General features: G+C 51.1%; 7 protein-coding genes across 7 annotated transcripts; 4 read left to right on the plus strand and 3 right to left on the minus strand.

Moving 5' to 3' along the window:
* Positions 1-1,234: 1,234 nt before the first annotated feature.
* Positions 1,235-2,041, plus strand: SAPIO_CDS5566 (Adenine phosphoribosyltransferase; the record flags this gene model as incomplete). Its single annotated transcript, XM_016787869.1, has 2 exons — positions 1,235-1,817; positions 1,896-2,041. 2 exons carry the CDS (start codon positions 1,235-1,237, stop codon positions 2,039-2,041), a joined length of 729 nt encoding a protein of 242 aa, XP_016642184.1.
* A 913-nt stretch (positions 2,042-2,954) lies between these two features.
* Positions 2,955-6,221, minus strand: SAPIO_CDS5567 (Glycoside hydrolase family 47 protein; the record flags this gene model as incomplete). The annotated part of the gene is made up of 2 exons (XM_016787870.1): positions 2,955-5,984; positions 6,057-6,221. 2 exons carry the CDS (start codon positions 6,219-6,221, stop codon positions 2,955-2,957), a joined length of 3,195 nt encoding a protein of 1,064 aa, XP_016642185.1.
* Positions 6,222-7,826: 1,605 nt separating this feature from the next.
* On the plus strand, positions 7,827-8,995 carry SAPIO_CDS5568 (uncharacterized protein; the record flags this gene model as incomplete). The annotated part of the gene is made up of 3 exons (XM_016787871.1): positions 7,827-8,237; positions 8,314-8,717; positions 8,785-8,995. 3 exons carry the CDS (start codon positions 7,827-7,829, stop codon positions 8,993-8,995), a joined length of 1,026 nt encoding a protein of 341 aa, XP_016642186.1.
* A 155-nt stretch (positions 8,996-9,150) lies between these two features.
* Positions 9,151-12,582, minus strand: SAPIO_CDS5569 (uncharacterized protein; the record flags this gene model as incomplete). Its single annotated transcript, XM_016787872.1, has 7 exons — positions 9,151-9,489; positions 9,567-9,799; positions 9,859-10,026; positions 10,098-10,193; positions 10,280-10,589; positions 11,187-12,250; positions 12,324-12,582. The coding sequence occupies 7 exons, from the start codon at positions 12,580-12,582 to the stop codon at positions 9,151-9,153; spliced, it is 2,469 nt and encodes an 822-aa protein (XP_016642187.1).
* A 1,295-nt stretch (positions 12,583-13,877) lies between these two features.
* On the plus strand, positions 13,878-14,965 carry SAPIO_CDS5570 (uncharacterized protein; the record flags this gene model as incomplete). Its single annotated transcript, XM_016787873.1, has 2 exons — positions 13,878-13,998; positions 14,088-14,965. 2 exons carry the CDS (start codon positions 13,878-13,880, stop codon positions 14,963-14,965), a joined length of 999 nt encoding a protein of 332 aa, XP_016642188.1.
* A 2,868-nt stretch (positions 14,966-17,833) lies between these two features.
* On the minus strand, positions 17,834-19,234 carry SAPIO_CDS5571 (Uncharacterized protein; the record flags this gene model as incomplete). The annotated part of the gene is made up of 3 exons (XM_016787874.1): positions 17,834-18,690; positions 18,756-18,919; positions 18,984-19,234. The coding sequence occupies 3 exons, from the start codon at positions 19,232-19,234 to the stop codon at positions 17,834-17,836; spliced, it is 1,272 nt and encodes a 423-aa protein (XP_016642189.1).
* Positions 19,235-24,448: 5,214 nt separating this feature from the next.
* Positions 24,449-26,404, plus strand: SAPIO_CDS5572 (uncharacterized protein; the record flags this gene model as incomplete). Its single annotated transcript, XM_016787875.1, has 3 exons — positions 24,449-24,696; positions 24,817-25,584; positions 25,663-26,404. 3 exons carry the CDS (start codon positions 24,449-24,451, stop codon positions 26,402-26,404), a joined length of 1,758 nt encoding a protein of 585 aa, XP_016642190.1.
* Between the last annotated feature and the right edge of the window lie 547 nt (positions 26,405-26,951).

The following is a 26,951-nucleotide window of genomic DNA, read 5'->3' on the forward strand; positions in this document are numbered from 1 at the left end:
TTGATGATTTGATTTATTGTTATTGATCTCGACTCTTAATGCCACCTTCCAACTTACAGCAATATGACGCAGTTTTGTCACAGTTTCCTTAAAATGCACTTTCAGAGCTCCCAGCCCAAGCCTCGTTTAAGTTTCTTGAAGCTCCCCGACGAGTGTACTTGGTACAGTGCTGGTTCTCTCGACTTCGAACGACTTTGGGCTAACCAGGCCTGGTAGGTCAGCCCCGAAGCCCAAGCACCGGGAACGATGCGCTGCTTCAGAAGTCGCCTCTACTTCGCCTCGTAACAAAGCAGATATCAAGGATCCCCATCAATATCTGCCTCAACGAATCTACACTATAATTCGCGCAAAGGTTTAGCGGCTTCTTAGTCTTAGCTGATGCGGTTTGAACCGACTCCGCCTGTCCATATCGCATATCCACTTTCATTTTTCTTTTTCTCCCCTGTCCGTTTCCTACCTCTCTCAAGTACGTTGATCGACTCAAGGATCCTGTGAAAGGCTACCTCGAGATACCGCTTCAGTCAGTACAAGTAAAAGGCCAGAACAACGTCGAAAAGACTGCCCGGGACCGTCGCCAGCTACATTTCGATACCTCCTCGTTTGTTTCGTTTGTGCAGCCCCAAGCTCCGTGTTCGCTGGCACCACACCGCCAGGCCAGGTCAGGTCGCCTTTTTGAGTCAGTTTTGCCCCTCCTCCACCTCCTCCACCTCCTCCACGTTGCTGTCGCCGCCTAGCCTCTCGCTGTGGTCGTAGCTCGCCATCCCCCAAGTCCATTATCCCATCCCTTTGAACTCGCCCACGCCCAAATACCCTGTTTGACACCATCGTTCGTCTTACCCTGTTGGCTTATCATCTCCCTCCCTCACTTCCTCCTTGTGCTGCCTGCCGTCCAATCCGGCAACATCCTTCGGCTGACAACAGACCGACTTCGTAGTTTCCCAGCTCCGTTTTGCGTGGTACCAAATTCACCACTCCAAACTGGTCCTTTTCTCTTCCCGTTCCGTTACGCTTCGCGTTCCCCTCTAAATTGTGCCCACCCCTCCAACGGCTGGCTGATACACACCCCTCCCCCTCACTCCCCAGTATCACCCGTGGGAAAATACAACCAGGAAGGATTAAAAAAAAATTCTTTGGTTCGGATACAAACAAATTCATCTTTCCTCTCAGCCCTTTCGTATTTCTCTCCTACGCTTCTCTCGTCTTTTTCTTTCTTTCCTTTCTTCTTCCTCTCACCATGCCGTCTCCGGAGGACGTTCAGGTTCCCTCTAATCAATCCACTCAACCTACCTCAACTGCCCAGTCAGTGCTGAACCCTCTCGCTGCTCATCCTGTCTATCCCGATTCTGCCGCCACATCGGAACAGGCACAAGATCAAGATGCCTCGCGAGGACAGCCCGCCGCCGCCGCCCCCCCCTCCACCGAACTCGCCAGTGCAAAGATGACTCTCAAGTCGGCCCTGCGCCATTTCATGGACTTCCCGATCAAGGGAATCGACTTCGTCGACATCATGCCGCTCTTCCACGACGTCGCCGTCCACCACACCCTGCATACCGCCCTCCACCTACAATCTCAGGAGAGTTTCGCCTCCAAGCCCGACATTATCGTCGGCTTGGATGCGCGTGGCTTCCTCTTCGGTCCGGGACTTGCCCTCCGACTCGGAGTCAGCTTTGCCCCGGTCCGAAAGAAGGGCAAGCTCCCCGGCCCGTGCGTCACGGCGTCCTATGAGAAGGAGTATGGCACAGACTTCTTCCAGATGCAGTCGGATGCCATCAAGCCTGGTCAGAAGGTCTTGATTGTGGATGACATCATCGCGACAGGTGAGTAGCTCATACCCACCGACCATCTTTCAAATTTGGACCCCAATTTCGACCCGTACTAACGTAGGCCGTATATAGGTGGTTCTGCGGCCGCTGCTGCCGACCTCGTCAGCCAAATGCAGGGCGATGTTATCGGCTACCTCTTCCTCCTTCAGATCGAAGGTCTCAACGGCAGGGAGAAGCTCGGCGAGATTCCTTCTGTCATCATGCTCGAGGACGTATAATCAGTCAAACAGACCGCAGAAAGCGTTGCATGTGCGCACACGAAATCTTGGTTGTGGGTAGTCACAGCACTTGGCGACTCTGAGGCTCGACCGCGAGTCATATATATCGAATCTTCGTCATCTTCTTTCTCAACAAGTCGTCTCAGTGTCGGTTTCGATATCTGGGATATTAATGGCACCTCACTCGCACAAACACACACATACTCGCCCAATACTTTTTTGTCAAAGCATACATCGTACCACGCTTTGGAATCGGTTTTAATCAAGGATAGTTGGAGACAACGGATGGCGGGCGGCTTTATTCATCAAAAAAAAACAAAAACCATTGCATTGGCGTAGAGGACTGGTTCGGTTTACCTATTTCAGCTTCGTCCCCTTCTTACCTTTCTTTTCTTCTTCTGCTTTTATCTCGAGTCGTTGTATTTGACGCGATTCGATATTTTTCTTGCAAAATACCGTGATAGATTACTTTTTTATTCTGGATTTTTAAAGAGAGAGCTTCTAATAGGGGGTTACGCAAGACCATGGGCGTGCAGATGTAGCTAGTTAATCATAAATCTTGGGCTACATATCTTCGAATAATTAGGATTTCATCAGTTCCACGTTTTCCTTTAATAATGCGGGCAACATTACATCCTTTTCTCTATTTTGCTTGGTTTCATTTTCGTGCGAATTGTTCCTCCTCAATATACAATGAAGCGGATGGAAGAATAGACATGCGCCATATATGTGTTGTTCCCAGCATAGTTAACAGAAATAAAAAGGTTTCATGTCGCTACTATCTCATAAGCATCATCAAAGCTTTTCCAAAACAAATAAAAAAAAAAAAAAAAAAAAAAAAAAAAAAAAAGGAAGAAGAAGAAGAAGAAAAAGAAAAGCAAATGCCGATATTTCCTCCCCCTCTCCCCTCATATCATCTAACCCTCAAATTGGATATCCGTATACCTCTCGACTGTACATGATACAACCTCCGTATCCCTAAACTCGTCGCAGCCCTAAACTTCTCGTAGCCCCCAGGCGGCGTCCGCACAAGGACGAGCGGGATGGGGTTATACCGGGGCAGACCCGAAGGGGCGAACTGCGTCTCCTCGAGGTTCGGGCTAACGAGGCCCTCCTCGGTGCCGGACTCGTCGAGGACAATCACCAGGGCGAGGGAGGTGGGAGAAGGGTAAAAGTTGGGAATGCTAGCGAGCTTCTGGCTGAAGGTGCAGGAGCCGCGACGAATGACGATGACCTGGTGGTTTCGGGGAGCCTCGGTGGGTAGAGGTTCGCAGGCCTCGTCGGTGAGGTAGACGGACGTCCAGGGGAGGTGGATTTCGGAATCGGGGTCGGCGGCGGAGACGTATTTGGCCGTCGGGGAGTCTGGGACGAGCTGGGCGCCCTTGCCGACGGGGGTGGAGGCGACGAATGAATCGATGGTCTCGAGGGCTAGGTCGAGGTCCGCGTCTAGGTCGAGATCGAGCCCGAGGTCATATACGAGGGCGCTGTCTTCGTCGACGACGATGTCGTTGCCGTCTTCGGCGACGGGGAGGGAGGTTTTGGCGGTTTGGAAGCGGGGGAAGACGAGGCTTACGCGGTCCTTGACGGTGCGCATGGCGGCTTTGTATGCGGAGACGAGCGAGTTGTCAGGGTTGCCGGCCCTGCTTCTCCTGTGTCGTAGATCGAACGGGTCGTGGGAGAGGATAACTTCGACAGCTGTGTGTTCGCGGACGCGCTTGAAAAGGGGGTCCGTCATGTCCGATATCAGGTCGGCATCGACGACGGCGTTCTCCTCCCGGCCAAGAGGGACGTTGTTCACTGAGACTATTCGCCACACAGAAGGAAGACCGCCTATTTCTGTATCGAGAACCATCTGTAGCTTCAGGTCGTCCAGAGACGCAATGAACAGGCCTTCATCCGGTAACTTGACCACAGACTGCCAGAACGAAGAGTCAGAGCGTCCCGAAGCTCGGTGTGGGAATTGCAGGGTGAGTTGGCGGCCTTCAGGTAGTCTGTGGCATGTTCCATTGGCAGGGATGTACGTGGAGGGTAGCGTCCATGGAAAGTACGTGTGGTTTGACTTGGGCCGAATCAGCGGCACTGGGCCGTATTCGGTCTCTTTGATGCCGACCTGCTCAACTTCGCCGTGGATGTTCGGCGTTGTGTAGAGGCCTGTAACACCCGCTGCGTGGTACAGGTCCGACCGCGCTGCTATTGTGGACCCCGTGAGGGGCACGGCTGCTGGGCCAACAGGGCATTCATTCGTAAATTCGGGATCGAAATACGCGTCCGGTTCCGTCGCCGCATTGGTTTGGTGACTCCGAGTCGCTCCCTTGCGTTTCCGATCTCGCGGTATGATCAAGGGATGACCCTCAGTCGAAAAGACAAAAGGTGCGTCCAATTTGTTCAGAGGATGGTCTGGGTCAAAGAGCAGATACATATATTTGGTTGTTTCTCCAAGGAAGAAGCTCTCCATCCGATCCGACTTCTCACCCGTCCGAACGTCCTGGAGACCTGCCCAACCACATTCGGTATAGCAGCGGTCGATGACATCCTTCATGACCATTTCTCCAACATACAAGTACCAGGGGTCCTTCGTCGCCCGATATAGGTGGTACGTTGATTCGATGAACTCTGGTCGTCCAGGCCACCAGCCTAGGTTCGACTCGACCTGCCCATCACGAAGGGACCATCTTTCGGGTAACGCTTGAAACCGGGTCCATAAGGCTGCGTAAAGCAGATGTGCCTCCACAGCCTCCTCAAGCTCGCCCGCAAGAGTGAGAAGGCCTGGATAGAATGCGCTTAAACTATCTACCCACAAGGCAGAAACCGCACCGGTCTGATAGTTTCCATTCATGTAGCTCGGGTGGTGGAAATCCTCGTTCGGGTTTTGCCAGCTGTTATAGAGATGGCGCTTGATAGCCGCGTGAGCTTGATGCCACGTTTTAAGGAACGAATCTGGAGAGTGCTCCTCCGGAGTTAGGGGCCGCTGAATAAGATTTGGATCAAGCCACAACGGCTTATAATCGCGGCGAGAAGAGTAAGCAATAGCAGTCTCATTCGGAAGATCAAGGCCAGAGAGCAAAATATGGGCCTTCATGGCGTACTCGAAGAAACTGTCGATGCCCGCCCCGACTCCGGACGCCGTGCTAATCCAAGTAGCGCGTTCGGCGTCGATGCCACCGCCGATCAAGTCAAGGGGGCTTCTTTGCTCCCAGATAGACCAGAAAGCACGCTTGGCCGCCTCTTCAAACCGCGGATCTCCCGATAAGCGACTAAGAACAGAGAATTCCAGAACAAGAGTTCCTGCACCGGCGCTGCATGTTTCTGTAATATCTCTTCCATACATACCGCGACCAGCTGCTGATTGGTGATTAAGCGGCGAGTTTGGGTAGAAGGGAATACCGTAACGCAGATTTACACGAGGGTATGGAATCCCGGTATTCGTGTAGAATGCTGGGAGGAGGCGCTGACCGAGGTCGAAGGCAAGCCGTAAGAGTTGGCCGTCGTAGACAAATCCATTCGGCCACTCGATGGGAGCAGTTTCAAGAGGGTCGTTGCTGGTCCAATGCACTGGGGGCGTCGGATCGTACCCGGGTATCGGAAGCTCACCAGTGGCGAATAAGTGAGCACTCAACAGTCCGCCAACACCTCGAATAACCGTCTCGAAAACTTGCACCTTGCTATCCAGGTCGAACCCTTTCGATCGAAGCCCCCGCAGGCCGGCAAGTCCAGGTCGACCGTCGCCATAGTACTTCACGAGATCCGATACTCCGTTTTGGAAATCTAGAAGCGCAAGCCTTCCCGTATATCCATGATCATCTTGACGACCGCCGGCTAGAATAGCAAGAGTTGACAAACTGTCGATAAGGGTTAAAGAGTAGTTGCCGAGGACGTCGTTGAGGCCGATGTTCGCAGGATTCTCTCGATCGCGTGTAAGAGGCGCGCAAGTCACAGGACGAAGCTATATGGAAGAAATTACGTTAGGCATACTTGGCAGATGGGAGCGGACTTCCGAAGCAAACGATCAACTTACCTCATCCTCAGGGAAAGCATGTTCCATATAGTTATTGAAGCCATGGAGGAACATTCGGACACTGTCTTGACGCAGTTTTTCCATATGACTAGGGCCCATGGCTAACGAAAGCCATGAGCCCAGGAAAAGCAATATCAGATAGAGGGCGAGGGGCTGGGAAGCCATGGTGCAGGCTTGGAGCGATTGCTGCGGAGGAGCTCAGGGCAACAGGTCGTTCCAAGGTCAGTCGAGAGCAGACGCCCGAGGTTGAGGAGGTAAGGAGGCGTCGCCCAGCATATGGGAGCTATAAATATGGGGGCATTGGAATTTGCATCTCGATTGCTAACCAAAATGCGACGGAGGCTCAGAGATCAATAATACATGACGATGGTGCTCTGTCCTGTCGCGTGTGAGAGCACCTGGATTTGCCAGAGGTGGCCAGAATAAATTTGACAGGATCATGCATTCGGTTGTGGAAAGGTACATCTGTTGTCATCTGTACTGATATGCACTGGAGAAGCCACTTGTCATGCAGATTGTGCAGACAAGCATTGACGTAAGAGGCTGTCATCCTAAGCCAGTTGTCAACCAGCTGTCAACCTCGCTCTCTCGCCACCCTCCACTTACACGCTTTGGAGGGCGGCGCTGAAGACGAAGCCTCGATCCAACAACACAACACACAAGGTCATTCTCCCGTGGGAGCGAACCCGTTTCCCTTCCCTTAACCTTGTCTTGAGTGAATTTCAAACGGAGACATAGAAAGCGTGGCAATGACAATATCACTCTCCAAGTCTGTGAACCTAGTCTCATCAATCACCATTGATGCTGGCTAGGTCATAAAAGAAAATTGTCCTTGGCGATCGAGGGTATTTTAATCAAATAATATTCAAGGTATCAATATATAAAATGGAGGTCGCTAGAACATTCCACGTATTATTGAAATGATGTTGCCCCAAAACAACCGGGAAATGGCTCCCCGTGTGTAAGCCGCCCCTTCGACCTACCAACAGCATGGCAACGACTCCATTGAAAATATCATCACGGCGGTTCTGGTGAGCTAATAGCTCATCCTATACATGTGCCAACCGACCGACCTTCGACCCCTGGAGAGGTAAACAACAACAGTCTGCCGGGTATGTTCCCGATCATGGCCCAGGGCTCGGCACTGAGAATTTAGTATGATGATGCATAAACTCCGCGGACCTAGGGGAACCGGTTCGAAAGAGCATCTATGGCACCAAGTGCAAGTGGACACGAACTTATCTACACCAGCCGTTGTAGTCGCCATCTGTGCTGTTCCCCAAGAAGTTGAAGTCTCGAGAAGCAAAGGTCAAGGCCCGCCGCCATATACCCGGAATTTAAATATATTAACACAAGACTTGAAGTTCGCCCAAGAGCTCCATTTCCAACTACGATCCATGACGGTATTGGTTCTCTAGCTTGCTTGAAGGGCTATATCATGTCACATAACGCCCAAAAGCTGCTGTCTTCTCACGAATATGTCTCCCAAGACGGAATATCTCGCCGGCAATTTTGATGTTGCGGCGGATTCCCTCAGCCAGGCTATTCAGATGCCCAGAGAAGCCGAGCGAAATGTTGTTTATGAAATATCTGAGAGTCTTGTTGAAGGTTAATATGATGTGATGAGGCAGTATAAAGGCTGGCATCCCGGACCTGAGCGCCTCCCAGATTTTGGGCCTGTCCTCTTTCGCTTCTGATGTGAGAGGTGCACAAAGTACGCTGGTTAATCATTCCCAAACTCTGACTGCCCTTTGTTTGCATTCGCTTAAAATGCGACTCGTTCTTACTGCCGCCGGCCTTTTCGGCTTTGCTCAATATGCCGACGCCCAGGCCATGATGCGCTTCGGGTGCTCCCAGCTCGTCGTCGAGCGCGTTGACCCCCTAGTCAACCCGGGCCAAGTCTATACTCCCCATGTCCACCAGATAGTTGGAGGAAATTCCTTCAACGTCTCTATGGACCCGGAGGTGCATGATCCTGCCGCCCTCTCCACCTGCACGACTTGTACGTATTCCGAAGACATGTCCAACTACTGGACCGCCGTACTCTACTATAAGGCCCGCAATGGAACCTTTAAGCGTGTTGCCCAAGAAGCCAACATGGGCTTGGTTCAGAATGGCGGCATCACCGTGTACTATATTCCTCCCTACGATGGCCGCACCAAGGTTACCGCTTTCCCCAAGGTAACGCTTCACTCTCTAGTCCCGAATACGTCAGGCTATGTAAGATGCGAATACTGACAGTGAATCAAACGGTTAGGGCTTCCGCATGCTCGCCGGTGATCCTAACCAATCCAGCCCCGAAGGCATGCAACCCGGAATCTGCCACCGCTGCTTCGGCCGAAACCAGCAGCCGTTCGGTGGTGCCCCCTGTACAGGCGCCGACACTGCAACCCTCCCAGCCGGCATGTGCCTTGGCGGAATTCGAACCACCGTGACTTTCCCTACCTGCTGGGACGGCAAAAACATCGACAGTCCCGATCACAAGTCTCACATCGCCTACCCTACTCCAGCCTTCGAGATGAATGGGAACTGCCCCGAGTCTCATCCCGTGAAACTGCCTCAGGTTATGTATGAGATCATGTGGGATACCAAGCCTTATAATGATCCTGAGTTGTGGCCGGAGGATGGGTCGCAGCCTTTCGTTTATAGTTTTGGTGACAAGTAAGTAGAGGTCTACCAGGTGAAGGAAGAAAGGAGCTGTTTTGCTAATTGAACGGACGTTTCTTAGACTCGGGTATGGCCAGCACGGTGACTACGTCTTTGGCTGGAAGGACGATTCTCTCCAGAAGGCGCTGGATGCTAGATGCAATCTGGACAGGTGCTCGACTCTCAAGTACCAGACCCCCCAGGAGGCCATGAAGTGCACTATCCCGCAGACTGCGGCCGAGGAGGTTGATGGTTGGCTTTCCTCGCTTCCCGGAAACTACCCCGATATTTGATTGACAGGTAATGGCTTCGTATTTCGCCCTAGTTATCCATAAAAGAATACAAAGAAATTACGAGACTCCGTGTTCTTCGCCATCAACTCTTGAGATCCTCTGGCAGTTTCCACTGCTGCTACTCTTCCCAAATCCCTGTGGCCAAGAACAATATCCTAAGACCAGGACACCGTCCGTCCCTGTTCATGAGACTCCCTCGCCAACTCAATAATCCTCAGTCCATCCCTCGCCACCTCCGGCTTGATCTTTACCTCACCGTTACCCCAAATCGCATCCACAACGTTTTCATAGTATCCCCTGCACCAACCATCCAAACTAGGATACCTCCCAATATACAGCTTGCTCTGCTCATCGTACTTTTGTGAGTTGGGATCAATCTCTCGTGTCGTGGAGAGCTCGCCCCAGATGCTAGGGTCTTCCTTGCCAAAGTCAGGGTCGGTGGCGGGTTGACCGGGAGCGGCTATGGCCCTTGCCTCTTGGGGACAGTAACCGAACTGCAAAAGTTTGCCCGTGTATTAGTGGGGTGAACATTTTTTAAGGGGGCTGTGATGGAGAGTTTCTTCTTCTTCACCTTCAAGTAAGTACCCTCGGTGCCCCGGATGAAAAACTTGAGCTGGTTCTTCATATGTGTGACGATGGCTGTCTTGACAGTAACTGTCAAGTCCCTTTGATCACCGTCGTACTGGAGGATTATAGTGAAAGTGTCGTCTACGTCACTGACTATACCTCTGTTGGAGCGGAGGAATCCGGTGACGGAGGCTGGGCGGCCAAACAAGGCGAGCGCTTGATCGAGGGTATGCGTTCCTACAAGACGTCAATATTTATGGCCCAACTGTAACGGGGAGTAAAGAGTGAGTATATACCTAGGCCGAAGGCCATTCCCTGCCCAGGAGAGTATTCCTTCGTGTTCCATGAAGTAACCCAGCCCGGAGAGCGAAAGTCGAAGTGAATTTCGGCATCCTTTATGTCGCCGAGGGCCTTCAGGCCGATGAGCTTTTCCAAGGTACGGAAATCACTATCGAATCTTCGATCTAGAAGTGACGAGGGCAGTATCAGCTTTCCCAGGCCATTGCGCCGGCTAACTCAATTCGTGTCCACTCACTGTGGAAGACGGTCAATATCTTGTTCTTTTCCTTTGCGAGCTGTATAAGCTCATCTGCCTTGGCGCTGCTAGTAACGAACGGTTTTTCAACAACCACTAGAAAGCCTATTAGCTCAAACATCCTCCCACATCAAAAAAAAAAAAAAAAAAAAAAAAAAAAAAAAGAAACAAGAACCTCATACCATGCTTTCCAGCCTTCAAGCCTCTCTCCACAAACTCTTCATGCGTCGAAGTACACACGACAACAAGCTCAATCTCTGGATCGGCAAAAAAATCATCGGCTGTCCGATAGTGCTTGATCTCGGGAAAATCGACAGTACAATGGCCCATCCTGAGCTTCCTCGTAGGGTCCTCGGAGGGCGGCGCCGCCCGCTGTAAGAAGGCGTAGACTTCGAGATCTGGGTTGGGTAGGATATAAGGGAGGTGGAAGCATTTGGTGGAGAAGCCGTAGCCTACGATGCCAACCTTGATTGGCGCCATGGTCTTATAATTCTAGTAATCTCGCGAATCTGGCCTTGCGTTAGATGCGTGTGACTCGGGATGATGGAGAGGGGAAGAATGGGAACTTATAAGAGGGGGATTTTGATAGACCTCAGGTTGTGCTGTGATCTGCGTCGGCCCGCTTTAGCCGGAGTGCATGAATTAGTCAAGCTGATGCAGGAAGACGAGAGCTTTATTGTCATAGATGTTTTGGGGATCAGGCGCGGGGGTATGCAGAGCGTCTATAACGGCTATTGTAACTATTGTAACCCCAGTGCGGGGAGACGGATTCACAGACAAAGGACAAGTTAGATATCTGCTGGATTGGATTCGGGGCTGTTAGTGCTTGGCTACACCGTCCTCGAGACCCCGGATATCCATCCGTCAATGCCAAGACGGCAGCGGCTCTTAAACACTCGAAGATAGTCACATCAACCTCAAATTCACTTAACAAACACTCTATCCAACCAGAGTGTTCCTCCGACTCCTGTCTGCCCTGATATCCTTTCTTCCAAGGATCGCCTCCAACGCTTGGGTAAGAGCCTTCGCATCATATCTTCCACCTTTACCTGAAGCGCCAGCTACCTTGCTAGGCCCGTACAACCTCACGGTCTCAATCCCTAGCTTCTCAAAATACTTCTTATCAACAACAGGTGAAACAGGACCCTCAAGATAAATAACGTGTGTCACGTAAAGACAGTATTCGTCCTCTGTAGGTGGCTCTTTGCCTCGGGAGTATGAACATGCCCTCGCGATCGCCGCCACAAAATCAAGGGCTGAAAAAGGGTTAGTGGAGGGTCCGGTCTCTCGATCAAGGGTGCCGTTAAGTATAAGCACTTTGTTCCTGATGGCGGGATTGGAAGCGATAACATCGCCCACGCCCTTCAGGACGAGGTTGGGAATGAGAGAGGTGAATAAGGAGCCGATGCTATAAACAACACTGTCACACTTCTCTAACGCCTCAATCACACGCGGATTGGCGGCGATGCGAATTTCCTGGCCATACGGATTGATATACCACACTCTCTCGATACGCGCGGGGAGCTCTTCCTCGTCCTCTTTCGAGAACGAGATGGCAGGTTTCCGCAGGGCCGGCAGCGTGCCCGGCAAGTTTGCGTCCTCGACTTTATCGTGCTCTTCGGTGTCTCTCTGCCTTTTCAGAGAGGCCTCGGAACTCGGTACTGCAGCCGTCGGTACGCTGGGGTGGGAGATATCATTCTGGCCGGTGATAACATCTCCGTTTGCCAAGCCCGCGGCGATATGGTGGGCAAAGTTGCTGTTTAGTGCCGGCAGGACAGCGACCTTTTCGGGAACACTGCAAATGGAGCTGAAGAGGTAGATGGCGGCCTCGAAGCTCCCAGTGAACAGGCGACCTCCCGTCAGGAAAAGATTGCCTACGCTCGCGGAAGAGTAGTCGAAGCGGCTACTTGGCCTCATGCGTTTGACAGCTTCCTGATTGAAGCTGTTAAGGAAGGAGCGGATGAGCTCTCTTCTTGGTGAGGAGATGTTGTTCCAGAGGGGGTGTGTCCCTTCGACGATGTTCACCCACTCGGCCCTAGCCTCTTCATACGACTTGGCAAGACGGTGATTGAAGAATTGGCGGATAGCGGTGGTTTCCTTGTCCCCATTCTCAGGGATGAGCCTCACGAGACGGGACCTCACATCTCCAATGCCTGAGGAGAGACGCCATATCAGTGTTAATATTTTCTTCCACAAGCTGTTCGTGTTGAGAGATCAGTCACGCACCTGGTCCACCGAAGACTCGAATCACCTCACTGGTGCTCCCACCATTATCAGAGATGGGTATTACGTAGTGTAGCGTGCACTTCTTGGCCTCACGCACATGCTCGAACACATCGACAAGCGAGTTGGCAGCTGTGCCACCAGAAAAGACAACGATGCCATCTCCCAACGAGAAAGATTTCAATCCAGGGCTCCTAGATGCGTCACCATCTCGGGCCGGGGAAGACAATGCCAGCTGGGTCAAGTCGTGCGTCATAGACATTGGGAAATAAGTTAATGCTGTTCTCTCTCTAATGCTCGTCTCATCAATTGCTCAATCCTCCCTGCCGGCTTGAGGGCTTCGCAGGCTGGTATTTGTAGCCTTCAATACGAAGTCCGGAATCCCAAAGGCCGATACGTGGCCTGAAGGGAGATGACTCGAACACAGCTCCACGTTTCCCTTAGTATCTCGTCAGTTTCTTCAGGGGGCGACGATGTCCCCATTGCTTCCATCATTGCCAGGGGCGATTCCGAGAACACAGCCACCGATTAGTCAGCTGGGTTTAAGTTGACACCAACGCCATGGACTTGGACCATCCAATGTCCAGTCGCGAATTGTCTTCAACCCCCTCGTTGTGTCATCCAAGGATTTCACATCAATTGATCCATTTATTTGGCTTCGTGTTCATGGATAAGATTGAAGAAGCCGAGATTCCCCTGAACATTTGGGTCGGATTCATCCAAATCATTGTCGGGATCGTGTCATGAAGTCAGTTGTGGACAGCTGGCGTACCAACAGACGGACTGATTCTTGTCTACTCGGGTGCCTGAAGACCTCAATCCTCCTGAACAAACGAGAGCTTGGAGCGTCGTAGTATCTGACTCTATAGCTCCCTTCTCGGTAAGATTTTCGAAGAAAGTCGAGACAGACGTTTCTCAGTTAATCCTGTGGATATCGGAGCACAGCTCGGGCAATGCTCCCTCAACACATTGAGCATGGCGTGTCACTGGCTGGATCGAATTGCTGTTAGCGAACTTTTTCACAAATCTTATTATTTATCGAACTTCACATAGCTCTTATCAGCGCCAGAGTACGGCAGCCCATATGTACTCACGGCGTCATGTGTTGTAGGATATTTTTATGGAGGAAGGGCCAATTGAGCCTTCATTCGAACTTGAGGATATCGCCTGGGAAACCTGCGATCATTCAATATCAACGATGCCTTTGACATCGCTGCCTGCTGAGATTATCCAGAAAATAGCAGGTGAATGCTTGTTTGATGACATAGTTTCACTCTCACACGTTTGCCACAGACTACGAGAAATATGCCGCGACCCTACCATCTACATCCTCTCATTCGTCAACCATGTATGAGACGGCCTTCACCCAGTGACTTTCTCAAGGTTCCAGGGGACTAATCCGTGTTGAATCGGCAGGTCGGTATCCGGGGAGAAGGTGATATACAGCGGCTGAGAGTGGCGGTTGCGGCGCGAGGACCTGATCTTGGCCGTACTACCTGGCGATGTCTTGCTGCTGCTAGCTCGTATCTTCCACAACTCAAGAAGAAATTCTTGAAAATGACGGCCCCTTTCGCGTTGTCGTCTAATAGCTCCGATGTACCTCAGGCGTTGAGCTCCCGCCAGCTGTATAAAATCAAAGGCACACTTGGGATATACAGCATTCTCGCCGCGCTCGGCTGTAAGTCCGAAGGAATCAATGACAAAATCCTACGTCTCACAGAAACTAACCGCTTTATGCATCTTGTATTCATTTGTTGTCGAAAACAGATTTTTCTGTGATTGATTCTGAGCTCACAGAATCCATGTCTATTCTCGCCGCGGAAGCCACTATTCTACAGTACACCTTCCCACCATATACCCGACCCCTGGCGCACCTCTTCTCCACTCAAGTGGCCTTCTGTCTTGCAGTAGGTGCGCTGCTTAATGGTGTGCGTACAGACCAAGAGGAGCTAGCCGTCTACGCTGTACACGGACTCGACCTCCGATCCGGTTTCACTGAAAGGGGGAACCAGACTTGGCAAGCTTTCCAAGCCACAAGCTTGGTTGCCGTGTGCATCCTAACGTGGATCCGGGGGCCCCACGAGGAAGAATCACAACCTCAGCTCCCGTCGCCGCGGAGGATCCCGTTCCTCACTAACAACCATGAGCTGCCACTTGCGCTTCCTCGAGAGATGACCGGGGAGATTCCACGCCTCACTCCCTCGACAGTTAATACTGCGTTCTCTCTTTCTCCTTCGTGGCAGGCATGGTATAGGGCCTGCGTTGCCCAATTTGTTGAGGATATAGGGAATGGGACCTGGCAGGGATTCACTACGAACAGTAGCATTACCACGCATGCGATAGGACTTCAACTCACTGGCATTCGATTCACGAACCTGAAAAAGACGGAGACGAGCATTGAAGGGGAAGCAGACGGCTCTAGTGACGCGGAGGGACCTGTCAAGTTGACAGTGCAAATAGCGAGGGATACGGGTGCCTTCGAACTGACGAGGCGGCCGAGGGATGCGCCGTCGGGTTTTCACCGGATGTCCGGGACAATGACACCCCTCGGGCTTATTGGGATTTGGGGAGAGGAGGAGGAGGTATGTAACGGGCTGCTCTGGCTCTACAAGGAAGAGTGGGTGCCTCCGAGGGATGCAACGTGACGTTGATGACTTGGGCGTCGAGTGTTTTCTCCTAGATTGGCTGGTGGCATCAATATTGTGGCCTCGAGCGCCAATCTCTGGTGGCTTGGAGATCAGGCCCAGTAGCTCGTGGGCAGCAGAGCACCTTAATGCTTGGCAGATTTGGTCAGCCGAAACAACATCGACTTGGGAGCTGTGAGGGGCATGACTACACCGAAACAAACTATCCCCAGTGCCATTCCTATCATTCACCCAGCGGGAGGTATAGGATAGCATATAACGGGCCACGGAGGGAAAGACTTCTTAGACGGTGGATCGAAACCACTTCATCTGATCTAATCGCCGTGGCCACATTAGGATCTTGGATACCGTACCTTTCTTCAGCTCCATGCCATTGCCGAAGAATGGATATTGGTCGACTTCGTGTGATACCGGAACATAGTCATCCCATCGCTCGTACAGCTGCGACGTAGACTCGGACCTCATTACTATCCAATTCCTACTTACACCAGCGTGAAACGGCTTCATTGAAGTAACAGAATACGAGGTGGCGCCCTCACCCAACCTCGGTCCGCATTCCAATTGAAGTGACAATGACGCCGGTCAACTTGCGACAAGCTTCAAAAGCCAAGACGGCACAGGTTCTCCCAGATAGTCTTCCCCGCACTACCGGAATTCTGCAATCTTTATCGTTGAAGGCTTGCAGTGTTGCGTTGTCACTGCGCGTTTGGACATGTGGCTTTGACGTTTCCTGCCCCTTCATTGCCGCTTTGACGAGAGTGTGACCGCCTCGAGAAGTCCGTGGCCGGAAATATGAAAACGTCAGTCGACTTCCATCTCAACTAGTTTGCACTTTGTGCATTCTTTCATGCGCGAAATCGAAATTCTTGGGGAAGGAATTAAGGTTGAGGTTTTGGGGGATTTTGCGATCCAGCGGACGGCAGTTCCCAGTCTGCAAGCACTTTATGCATGAATTCGCCTACCTTGAAGCGAGTCGCTAAACTCTCGCTTCCAGGCGAAATCGATGATATTCAATGATTCCCTGGATCTCGGGAGAGAGTCCAGTAAACCGATCATAAAATGCCGATAGGATCAGGTAGTTGCTGCATCTCATCAGTGTCATTCGCTCCCTTTTCAATTCCTGTAATACTATTGATCGGCGTTGTGAATCTGGTTCGCCCTCTGATCCGCTTCAGACCTGGATGTGCACAGCCTGGCTGTAAAGTCTTGGTACGGCTCTGTGCTACTTTTCACTATAGGAGTTGTGTCTTTCTATGGATTCGAGGGCTAAGATCCAGGGTAGAAGTAAGATGCAATGATCGACGACACAATGCCATTGATGAAGAATAGTCAGACGCTCTCAGACCTAGGGTCGCTCGTATCGTGAGATATCTCCCCTGGTAATAGTAACATACGCAATGAGATTCTTCGCCTTCCTAGTATTTAACAAATTGTGTCGCAGACCATGAGGCTAGATGGCGATACCTTGGTGTAAGTGCAATCACCACGGCTCATCCGCTCGTTAAATCCTCTTCGTCCAAGTCTCTCGTTAAGCGCAACAATGAAGCCTCTATTTTGGCTCCTCCCTTCACTCGTTCTCTCATCCCCTTCCCACACACGCTCCAACCAATGGAAAGCACCCCTCCTGCCAACCATAAAAAACATCACCGCCTCCGGTTCAGGCTGCCCCCCAAACACCATCGCAACAATCCAATCCGCAGACCTCACAACTCTCAGTCTCGGTTTCGACGCCTACCAGGCCTTCGCCGGTCCCGAGGTTGACCCTACCCTCGCGCAGAGAGACTGCCTCATCCGCGTAGAGATAGAAAACGCCCCGTCTCGTCGGAGAGGTAACGATGTCATCGCCGAAGTGACTATGCATGGTTTTGCGCAGCTAGATGTTGGTTCTGGAAGCATTCTTACAACACAATATCAACTTCCACAGATGTGTCGACAGAAACCTATCCGGGGTGTGTCTACTCAAACTGATGTTGACGCTGAAACCGACTTGTCAACTGGTGTCGTGTATACCAAGACAGACACGGTTCCACTTAGGGTAGGGAAAGGACGGAAGAGAAAGACGGATATTTTGTTCATTCGCACGACCGTTGATGTCTTTGTTGGACGTGCGGGTGGGAGCGGTACCATGACCATCGATGATTTAACCATTGCGCTTAAGCCGCGCAGTAATGTGGGAGTCACAACGTCTGGTGAAGGGCCAGATGCAAAATCGGGGGAGATTCGACTCGAGCTTGGTGAACCAAACTAAACTGAGTGGTCTTGGAATACCCTTCTCCCTTGCAGTAAGTAGTACGTCTCGTGCTATTTGAGTTAACTACACTACTCTGCCTGATTTCCTCTAGAAACTTATCTAATATTGATCCTTCACCAGCCATATTCGGCTCTACGAAGCCGTCTACACCGAACGGCGCAGATGCGTTCGAACTAGTTCAGGGGAACTTCTCCTAGCGGCTCCACGCACACAAGTTCCGAGAAGGCTATTGTACATCCCCCCGTGTATAAAAATACGTGTACACTATTTAATAGTAGGATTACTAGGCCGGAACCCAGCCATGGAGTAAGGAGTTGGGTGGCCGAAGAGTCTCGAAACCGAATTGTTTGTATTATACTGCGACATAACGCAAGGAATATATATAAGAAAACTAATCGCGAAGGCGCTGTTCTGGTAGGTATCTACCCAAAATATGTATAGGAAATGTATGTGGTGCAAGTCCGTACATCCTGCGTACAGCCCACAAGTAGTTAAAGAGTGTATTCTCATAAAGTCATCAGATCGCCGCTCTGACACCCCCGACCTTATTCCAGAAACCAAACCCAGGGTAATAACAGTACGCCCAACCGATCCCAACACAAATCACGCCAAACCCCTTAACCTGCGTAGCCATCCACAGTTTGCTTCCACATGGGCAGGAACAGGAAGACCAGCGTCGAGAGCGTAGCGAAAATGGCACCGCCAATCATGCTCTGGATGACAATCTTGTGTTGTAGCTGCCTAAGACTCGCATCCTTGACTCTGAACTTGCGGTCAAAGATCATTAGGCGGGAGAGTCTCTTGACAATGGCAGACCGCTGGGAGATCATAGAAGCGCTGTCGTCGAAGCGTTCCCAAGGAAGAGGTTGACGGCGGGTGAAGAGCAGGAGAAAGAAGCAGCTGCCTCGGAGGCCAGAGAGGATCAGAGTCATACCGAGCCACCACATAGGCCAGGCGCCGAATGCGTCCCATTGGCTGTGCTTTCCGATGTGAGGAGCAAGACCCCGTACGAGCATGTATAGGAAGCCGGCACAGGTGAGCACGATGCCGAGTCCGGTAGCCACACAAACAGTCTCGTACGTTCCGTTGGAGACGCCAAGGCGGACGAAATTGCGATGAGAACAGTTCCTTAGAAGAAGGTAAACGTGGTCTGCGACGGGGCGGAGGTGCTCGGGGTCCGTGGAGTGTAGGAGCTGGTTGAGGGCCAGCTCTCTCATGGCGGGCGGGATGTTCAACTCCTTCTCTGCGCCGGGGACGAGGAAGAGGCCGACGATGGCGGTGATTTCGGCACGGTGGTCGGCCTCGGCGAGGTTGGTCGAACTCGAGTTGCCGGAGCTGGTGCCGGCGTTGCCCGTGACGTTGGCGGCGAAGGCTTTGACGCGGTCGGTGATGGTGGGCTTGTTGTTGCATCCGTTCATTGTGCACATGGCAGCGCTACCAATGAGAAGTTCGATTTGGCCGAGGGTTTCCTTGGCTGTCGGAATATGTTAAATTTTGGGACACGTTTATGAGGTAGGCAAAAGAAAACAAGAATCATACCCAGCTCCGGATCATAGGACAAATCAGCGCCATTTTCAGAGGACACACGCTCGACTTCGGTTTCGGTTACGGTCGTGGCGAGGAGCGACTGAGTATCCTTCTCCTTGAGGCTTCCCGTTCCAGCCTGCTTTGGCTTGACGAATCTCGACTCATAGTTCTTGAACCTAGTGGTGAGTGTGTTAGGTTTCTATCGTCGAGCCACATGAATGAAAGATCTCGAAAACTAACCAGACGTAAAACTCGAGGTTCTCGGGTGAGTATTCGATGTGCTTAAGATACATGTAAAAGTCGTAGAGGGACATCGGGCTACATGTCTCATTGGCGAGGACCTTTTCGAGGCTGAGACGACTCGGGATGGCGGTTTTGCCACGGCCATCAGGACTGATTGGGCGCCTTCCTGTGCCGACTGCGGTCGAGTATTCCCTGATATCCCGATACTCGGGTTTCTTATACCATACTAGCCACGACGGGAGGCGCATTGTGGCGGTCGAGAAGAGCGAGGATTTCTTATACGTCGATGAAGGAGCTAAGGTAAGAACAGGAAGAAGAGTGTCGACCAAGGTAGGCTCACTGACTCAAGTATATCTCCGAACAAGGACGGTAGTTGAGCAGAGGATCTAGCCAAAGACGGAGGAGGCGGCAGCGGCAGCGCGGATGAATGAATATAAATCAAGCCAAAAAGAACAGAGACAAGGGGGGGATCTAGTCGGAAGGGAGAAGGAAGATGGCTAACATTAAATCATCATTTTGGCGTTCAATCCCTTGCCTCGTCAACTGCCAGAAGCGGAGCGCCACCGACCTCTCTTGACCCCACCACCTGCGATCCTGGCGGTGGATGAAGGTGGGAGGTCCCAGAGACGGTGACTTACACATCTCGTGGACACAGCGCTATGAACATCTATCGGATTGTGAACCACAGAAAAAGATCATGGATACGCAATACGCACGAAGTAAGCCGGTAAATAAGAAGAAGCTAGTTCGTTTTTAGTCTGCTAATATGCATCCATACCCGCACCGGAGGGGTCTGTGAGAAGCGGAGGTTGGAGATGGGAGTCGAGTGTATTACACGGCTCCGCGATATTCCACCCGAGCTACTCGCCTGCTACCACCCGGAATAGGCCAAGCGGGCGTCGATCTGCGGTTCATTCCACTTTGCTTTTCGCATCTCAGCCTATGGAAATTTCCCGCCCATAAGCCAAGCACGACCGCGAACCCTGATGCCGGCGGCGGGACCAATGATTCATGTCTATTTAGTCTATTTTGGTTATATTGTTGATGTACTTCGTACTTGAGCACATCTTATTTGGGGATGACCTGTCGGAACAACGATCAACCGTGATCTAGCCATACACTTGGTGATGAAAAGTTTGCCGACGGGAGCAATCAGCGTATGAGATATTAGATTGCAGATGTCGAAAAGCTTCCCAGCATCTATTACATATTAAGTGATGAGGCGCATCAAGACGCATCTCCAATAGTCCCTTGCTTCGTACTACCAGGAACACGAGCGCAAGGGACCTTTGAGTTTTCTAGCCTTACGAAGTAAGAAGCCATCTCTGAACGGCGGCTTCAACCGGGTCTCAAGTGCCAGACGGGCTGGTAACGAGAGGAGGGGGGACTCGGCTCTGGAGTTTTGGCCGGAGGCTCCGAGAATACCGCTTCTTTCCACGATGGACTTAGCGATGAGGGCCTGCGCAGGGGCCGCTTCGCAGTTTAGAAAAGATTGACAAGAGCCTAAAAGAGGCTTGGTGGTGTGGATGAAGCGATTGTGACGGGCTGCCAGTTCAAGGCAAGTGTGTACAGAAAAGGTCCGGTCGTACAGTAGCGCCGCTGGTTCCAGCTCAGAAAGGCTGGTTCAAGAGTGGCTTGCAGGGATGGTCAGGTAAAGTATTGGCATCAAGAGAGGCGGAGCGGTTCGTGAAAATGGGAAATGTGCCTGAAATGGGTAGCAGGAGCGACAGGAACAGAAACATTGAGATTGAAAACTCCGAAGTAATTCGTACAAAGTAAGACACGGTCGACCTGAATGGCTCCTCCGAGCGGGGAAACACCACGAACGAGAGGGTTGGGAATGGCTCGGCCGTCATCACATGGCTTATTCTCAAGTCTACCCCACGGTCCGAGAGCTCAATACCGCCAGGCGGCTGTGCTCCAAATGCGACCGACCCTTATTTTCTATCTTCGCGGCCTGGGACTCCTCGGGACGTTGAGAACCCGTGGGAGAGCTCTGACCTCGTTTACAGGAGGCAAGTCTTACTTGCGTTGAAGATCGTCACTTTTTACCTGGGGCTGGGGGATGAGCAATGATTTGCGTTGTGCTTCGTGCTTCATACTTCGTGCTTGGTGCACCGCACGCCTCAACATTGCGATTGTCCTGCAGGGTAGCTTATTATGCATGCGACCTACTTGGCAGAGCAGAGAGGGAACGAGCAAACAAAGCGCCGAGGAAGAAGTACGAAGTGGGAAGTTGACGCGTCGGTCTCGGCAGGCGAGGGGACAGGACATAGGGCATGAGATCGCCTCGCCAAGGACTTGTCCACCCAGTTGGGCTGCAGCAATACCTCTTTTGGGTCCAACACGATGTTTTTGGTGACTTGCTGTCAAAATGAGCCTCGGGAGTGGATGCAGAATCATGGCAGAGAAGTGAGCTCGAGCCTCCAGTTCAAGAACGCTGTTTAGCCGTTTATGGAATTGGGGCGATTGAAAGAATTTGCAGTCAAATCTTTTGTTAGTGTACCAAAATATCCTTTGATGAACTACGAAAAATATTGGCCGCGGTCCCAACTAAACTGAAGCAGACATTGACGTATCCGGCCGCCGCCTTTCCCGCGTTGCTTGGAAACTCATGAATGGAGTGTTTCGCTATGAGCGCGCTGGGCCAAGTCTCCATGAGCCTGAGGTTGGCTTCCTTGTACGGGCGGCGTGGTAGGAGGTGTTGGAGAAAGGAGAGAAAGAGAGGGACCCGGGTTGCGGTTGAATGGAGAAAGATAGAGTCTCGGGACGGCACCGATGCCTTGGCTGGGGTTCCCCAGAAACGACCAAGAAAGCCATTAACTCTGCGGTTTGATATTACGACTCCACTCTGTCGATCACTTTTATTTAAAAAGCAGCGCTTGAGCTGAAATGCCTTCGCACCAAGACCAAAAAACCAGCACTAGCGCAGTTCGTGCCGCTCCGAAGAAAAAAACAGGTTTTCATACTGTCTTTCGGCAACATCCTCCCAGCGCGACTTGTCCATGACTTTCCCTCGGAGTTCGTGATGTTCTCGGAAACTTTTACAACATGGGTCATATTCCCCAGATTAGAAAGTGCAGTATGTTAAGGGGCACCTTTGTTAGTCTCGATATACTCTAAATAAGCTTAGAGGGAGTTGTACACTATTCAGACTTCGTCTTCTAAATATGAGCTCTTAGCTAATACACTACAATAAACCATCATTATAGCTAAGCTTTTTATTGTTCGATTCGAAGCGAGGAACAAAAAGGGACGGAGAAAAAGAAAACGGGAGAAAAAAAAAAGATGAAGAGAAAAGAAAGAGAAAAAAAAAAAAAATAAAAATAAAAATAAAGAAAGAAATACAAGAAAAACAAACAAAAAAAAATAAAATTAAAAAAATAAAAAAGAGATCGGATGTGCCTTCTTAGAAGGCGCATTGGGATTTGAGCCCAATGCGGGGGTCGAACCCGCAGCCTTGAGATTAAGAGTCTCACGCTCTACCGATTGAGCTAACCGGGCAGGTTATGTGATTATTGAAAATATTCGTCCGAAAAGTCTCTTATCTGTCTAAACCGAAAATCCCAAAAAAAAGAGAGGGCGCAAAAAACCGAAAAAGCAAGCGCCTAATTAACCACCGACGTCAATGTCTGAAAATCCAAGACAAGAAGATCCAAACTGGGAACCTAGGATAGATCAGGTTTGATGCGGATTTGATTGACAAGAGGACGACATTTGATACCGATACACCCCTCTGGAAGTTCATAGATGGCTCCTACATCCGTATGCGGGTGTATGGCGAACACTTGATTCCGGGGAAGAACATTAGCCTTCAAGCCTGCTCAGTTCTTCTTGTCGCAAAGGAAAGAGACATTTGGGAACCCTCGATACGCATTGGTTAGGAAAGCTCGAGTAAAGTATCGGAAATTTGTATACCAGTCAAGACACAAGGCGAAGGAAAGACATTCTGACGGGGAAACGTTGAAGACCGGAAATTGAGATCGCGTTTAGTGCTCAGTCGTGTAGGCAACACGCACAACACGCAGATTCTCCTAGTTTCCGTTTCTACCTACCTGCCCTCTCACATAGCTAGGAACTTCTATCAATGTACCGGAGGTCGGCGCGAAGAAGCGCATGTCGACGTGTTTGAGAGCGTGGCAGCCTTAGAGATGGAAAGCTGAAGTGTGCCCAGGCATCTATGAATATGTCCCCAAAGATGAAGTCAAGTTGTGGCTAAGCGGAAGTCCGTTGATTGGATCGTAACTGTCTTCCCAGCGATGCAAGATCTCAGATCGTCATGACGCAGGTACCCTGGGCCATGCTTCGTGAAGCGCTCCTTCGGCGACCCCAATTTACTCGGAGCAGCTGAACATATAAATGATCAACCGGCTCGGGTCCTGTTACTAGGAATAGATCTACTAAGGATTTCCCAAATCTGGACACACAAGATAATATCGAGTAGTCCTATGCCTTCTCCAGGAGCGAATCCAGATCCTGAAGATGGGAGGAATATAAACCGACATCGATGACAGCCTTGGGTGCGGATAGCCAATGGTGCGGGTCCCTGTCGACTTTGGCAGACCGTGGTGAACCACTCCATGGTCAACCGATCGTCCTGGGTCCTTCCGTCATGCCAGCCTGTGTTGTTAGTGGGGCACCAGGCATTGAAATTGAGACAATACAATTGTAACACTTCATGTTGTGCCTACCGAGTACAGGTGGCGCAAATGCAATGTGTAATATGCAGTGAACAGTGGTTGGCGACATCGCTTGGAGGATGCAAATCCTGGTTCTAGAAGTCTTATGGGAAACCGGGGCAATGGAACTGTAGCCGCGCGTCGATATGATGGCAACGAGTGCGGTGATTCTGGGACTTGGGCCGGACTACATAACAATACGGCCTATGCCAATTGCGGCACACCGCAACTCTTCGAGTGATGGGTTCAGTCTTGAGAGTCGAGTTGTGTTCGATGAGTACGTGAGTACGAAGCAGACATCTGGTGGATAATCATCGATCGACCCATTCGTCAATTCGTCAGAAACACTTAGCCTCAAGCTGCCATCTGTCAATGCTACCTTCGTACACAATGCTACCTACCGTAACACCGAAGCCCTCCACCTCATCCCAATCCCAGATGCATTAATGGTTCGTTCCATCTGCTCGCTCCACCAATCTAAGGCAAATACTTGAATCACTTTGCTCAGCCAAGCCGCTCTTCCACCAAATTCCTCTCATGTCGTTCTCGCCTCTCCACTCACACGATTTTCGGTCCAAGCCGACCTGAAGATTCAATGGTGTCTCTCCCGGAATGTTTCGGTAATGCTGAGACTCCTTCGCGGCGCAGATATTGATGTTAATATTGCACGATTTTAGCGGGCCAAGGCTTCCAGATATCCTCACCATGTTCCCTTGACCGACAATCCCATAAGTTGTTTGGTTCCTTCTAGGCTGGCACTAGAAGATCACGATAGCAACAAAGATGTCTTTTCTGGGTGCCCTCAAGCTCTCGGATAGCTGGGATTCCCGTATGCTCCTTCTGGCTTTTCCTGTAATCCCGGCTTTGACATATCTCATCACCTCACTCCAAGCACGACATGATTTGGTACGCTCAAAATCCAATGTCAAAGATGTTGCCAAAAATCCCCCAACCGTGCCATTTTCTATACCTGGCCTCGCCCATACGATACCCTTTGCCTTTAGGACAGTCCCCTATCTCAACAGTCTCCTGTAAGTTGCACAAGTCTCTGCCGCTACTGCTAAGGGTTGTACAACGATGCCGGTTTAGACGCGTAACCTATTGTGGCCGTCACCGGAACCAATGGCTAGTCTGGCTAATTAATGGGGTAGGACGAGTTTTGGAAACATCCCTCTGCTCCTCCGAGTTGCTGGAATGCCCATGTACTTCATCCCTCAAGGGGAAACCATCAGGGATCTCTTCAGGAACTCGCGAGTCTTGTCCAAGTACAGCGTGGGAATCATGCTAAAGCGCCAGTTCGGCATGAAGGAAGAAGACATCGCCGTTTGGGCAGCAGACAAGTCTGGTATCTCCCCTCACCCTGCCCCTGGGTACGAGAGCATCGCCCCGGAAAAGCGCCTTTGGTATATTATCCATCGAGACCTACACAATCAACTCTCTGGATCAGCTATCAATGTAATGACGGCAAAGTTTACCGAGATTCTCACCGAGAGCATGGAAAACAACACTAATATCAAGCATGACTATTGGATGGTAATGCCGGACTTGTACAAGTTTCTTCGAGAAGAGATATTCAAGGCAGCCGTTCAATCCTTGTGTGGTACGGGGCTGCTTGAGCTTTGTCCGACGTTTGTCGATGATTTCTGGGCCTACGACGATGCATTCCCTACAATATTTAGAAAGGTACCGAGATTCTTCGCGCCGAGGGCATACGCGGCACGCGAGAAAATGCTTCAAAACCTGAAACGGTGGCATGAGTGGGCAGCGGCCAAGTTTGACTGGACCTCACGAGACGCTCTTGAAGCCGATTGGGAGCCTATATACGGTTCGAAAATCTCGAGAGCCCGAGCGTTAATGCTGAGGAATTCGGGGATGAGTATCGATGGATGGGCAGCTCTTGACGTTGGATTTGTCTGGACGTGAGTGATCTCAATTATCTAGATGTATTGATTCTCCCACGGTTGCCATCATGAAGTAAAACGCTGACTTATCAATAGGGTGAACGCCAACTCTATCCCGGCCGCAATCTGGGCTGTTCTGGACATTATCCGGACTGAGGGGCTTAGGGAGCGAGTCATGGCCGAGACGGAGCCTTGCTTCACCGCGGATAGCTTTGATTTCGATGTTTTGAGACTCTGTTCACAGCCGTTGCTTAACTCCATCTACATGGAGGAGCTACGTCTACGAGCCGCTGCAACAGTGACCCGGCAGATTGTCACTGATGACTTTCGCCTCGGACGGTGGAAATTCCACAAAGGTGCGAATATTTTCGCGATACCATGGTTCGGCGGAAGGGACGAGACCTTCTGGAACACGGGCAGGATCGATGACCCTCGCGCCGTATCACGATTTTGGGCTGAACGGTTCCTGGAATATCCTGATGATCCAGCCAGCGGACCGATACGAAAGCACGATCAACCTGAAATCTACCAGAGTCCGGGACCGGAGAAGGCCACGAAGTCGATGACGGCGGAAGATGACAGGGACGCGAAACTCGTGTCAACAGGCCTTGAGAGTCACTACTTCCCGTTCGGAGGCGGGCCTAAGATCTGCCCGGGGAGATTCTTTGCGAAACAGGAGATTATGGCAACGGTTGCGGTGTTGCTGAGGGCCTACGAAATGGAGCTCATCGATCCGGTCGCTGCGGAGAATGTTGGTGAGGACATGGCGAGGTTCCCCCTTGGAACCCTGCCGCCTAAGGGAAGCATTCCGTTTAGAATTCGACGGAGACGGTTGTAACGGTGATGGCCAGACTGTTCCTGGCCGAGGACTGTTTGGATTACATTGTAAAATAATTTGATGATTATTATATTAGAGGAAGCCAAGATCTGTCTTATGGACGAAGATGGGCCGGCTTTCAGGGATGGGACGCGAATACCCATTCGCAACATACGAAGTAATCCTGTGGGAATGGAATTATCCAAACGCCTTGACTCGGATACTTGGATCCGAAAGACGAATATTTTCTGCCACCACCCCCCGTGAAAGAAGAGGCTTCTTTTGAGGCCGGCAAGCTGCGAGACCTTTAATGCCCCACGTGGGCAGCCAAGGCCCAAGGGGCAGGGGTCCCGATGATGGCTTGGGCAGTGCCATGGACACAGAGTGGATCCTCTCCAGGCCTTCGAGAATTCAATATTGATGATGATGACGAAGTAGAAGAAGAAGGAGGAGAAGAAGGATCCTAGCACTACTTGTGCCTTGCTGCGATGATCGAGTTCGCGAGAGCCAAGGAGAGCCAATTTGACTCCCAGGATCCCGGTCAAAGAGCCACTGATTCAACCTCACA

This window comes from Scedosporium apiospermum, assembly GCF_000732125.1.
Source record: "Scedosporium apiospermum strain IHEM 14462 chromosome Unknown SEQ_SAPIO_0099, whole genome shotgun sequence".
NCBI lineage: Eukaryota > Fungi > Ascomycota > Sordariomycetes > Microascales > Microascaceae > Scedosporium > Scedosporium apiospermum.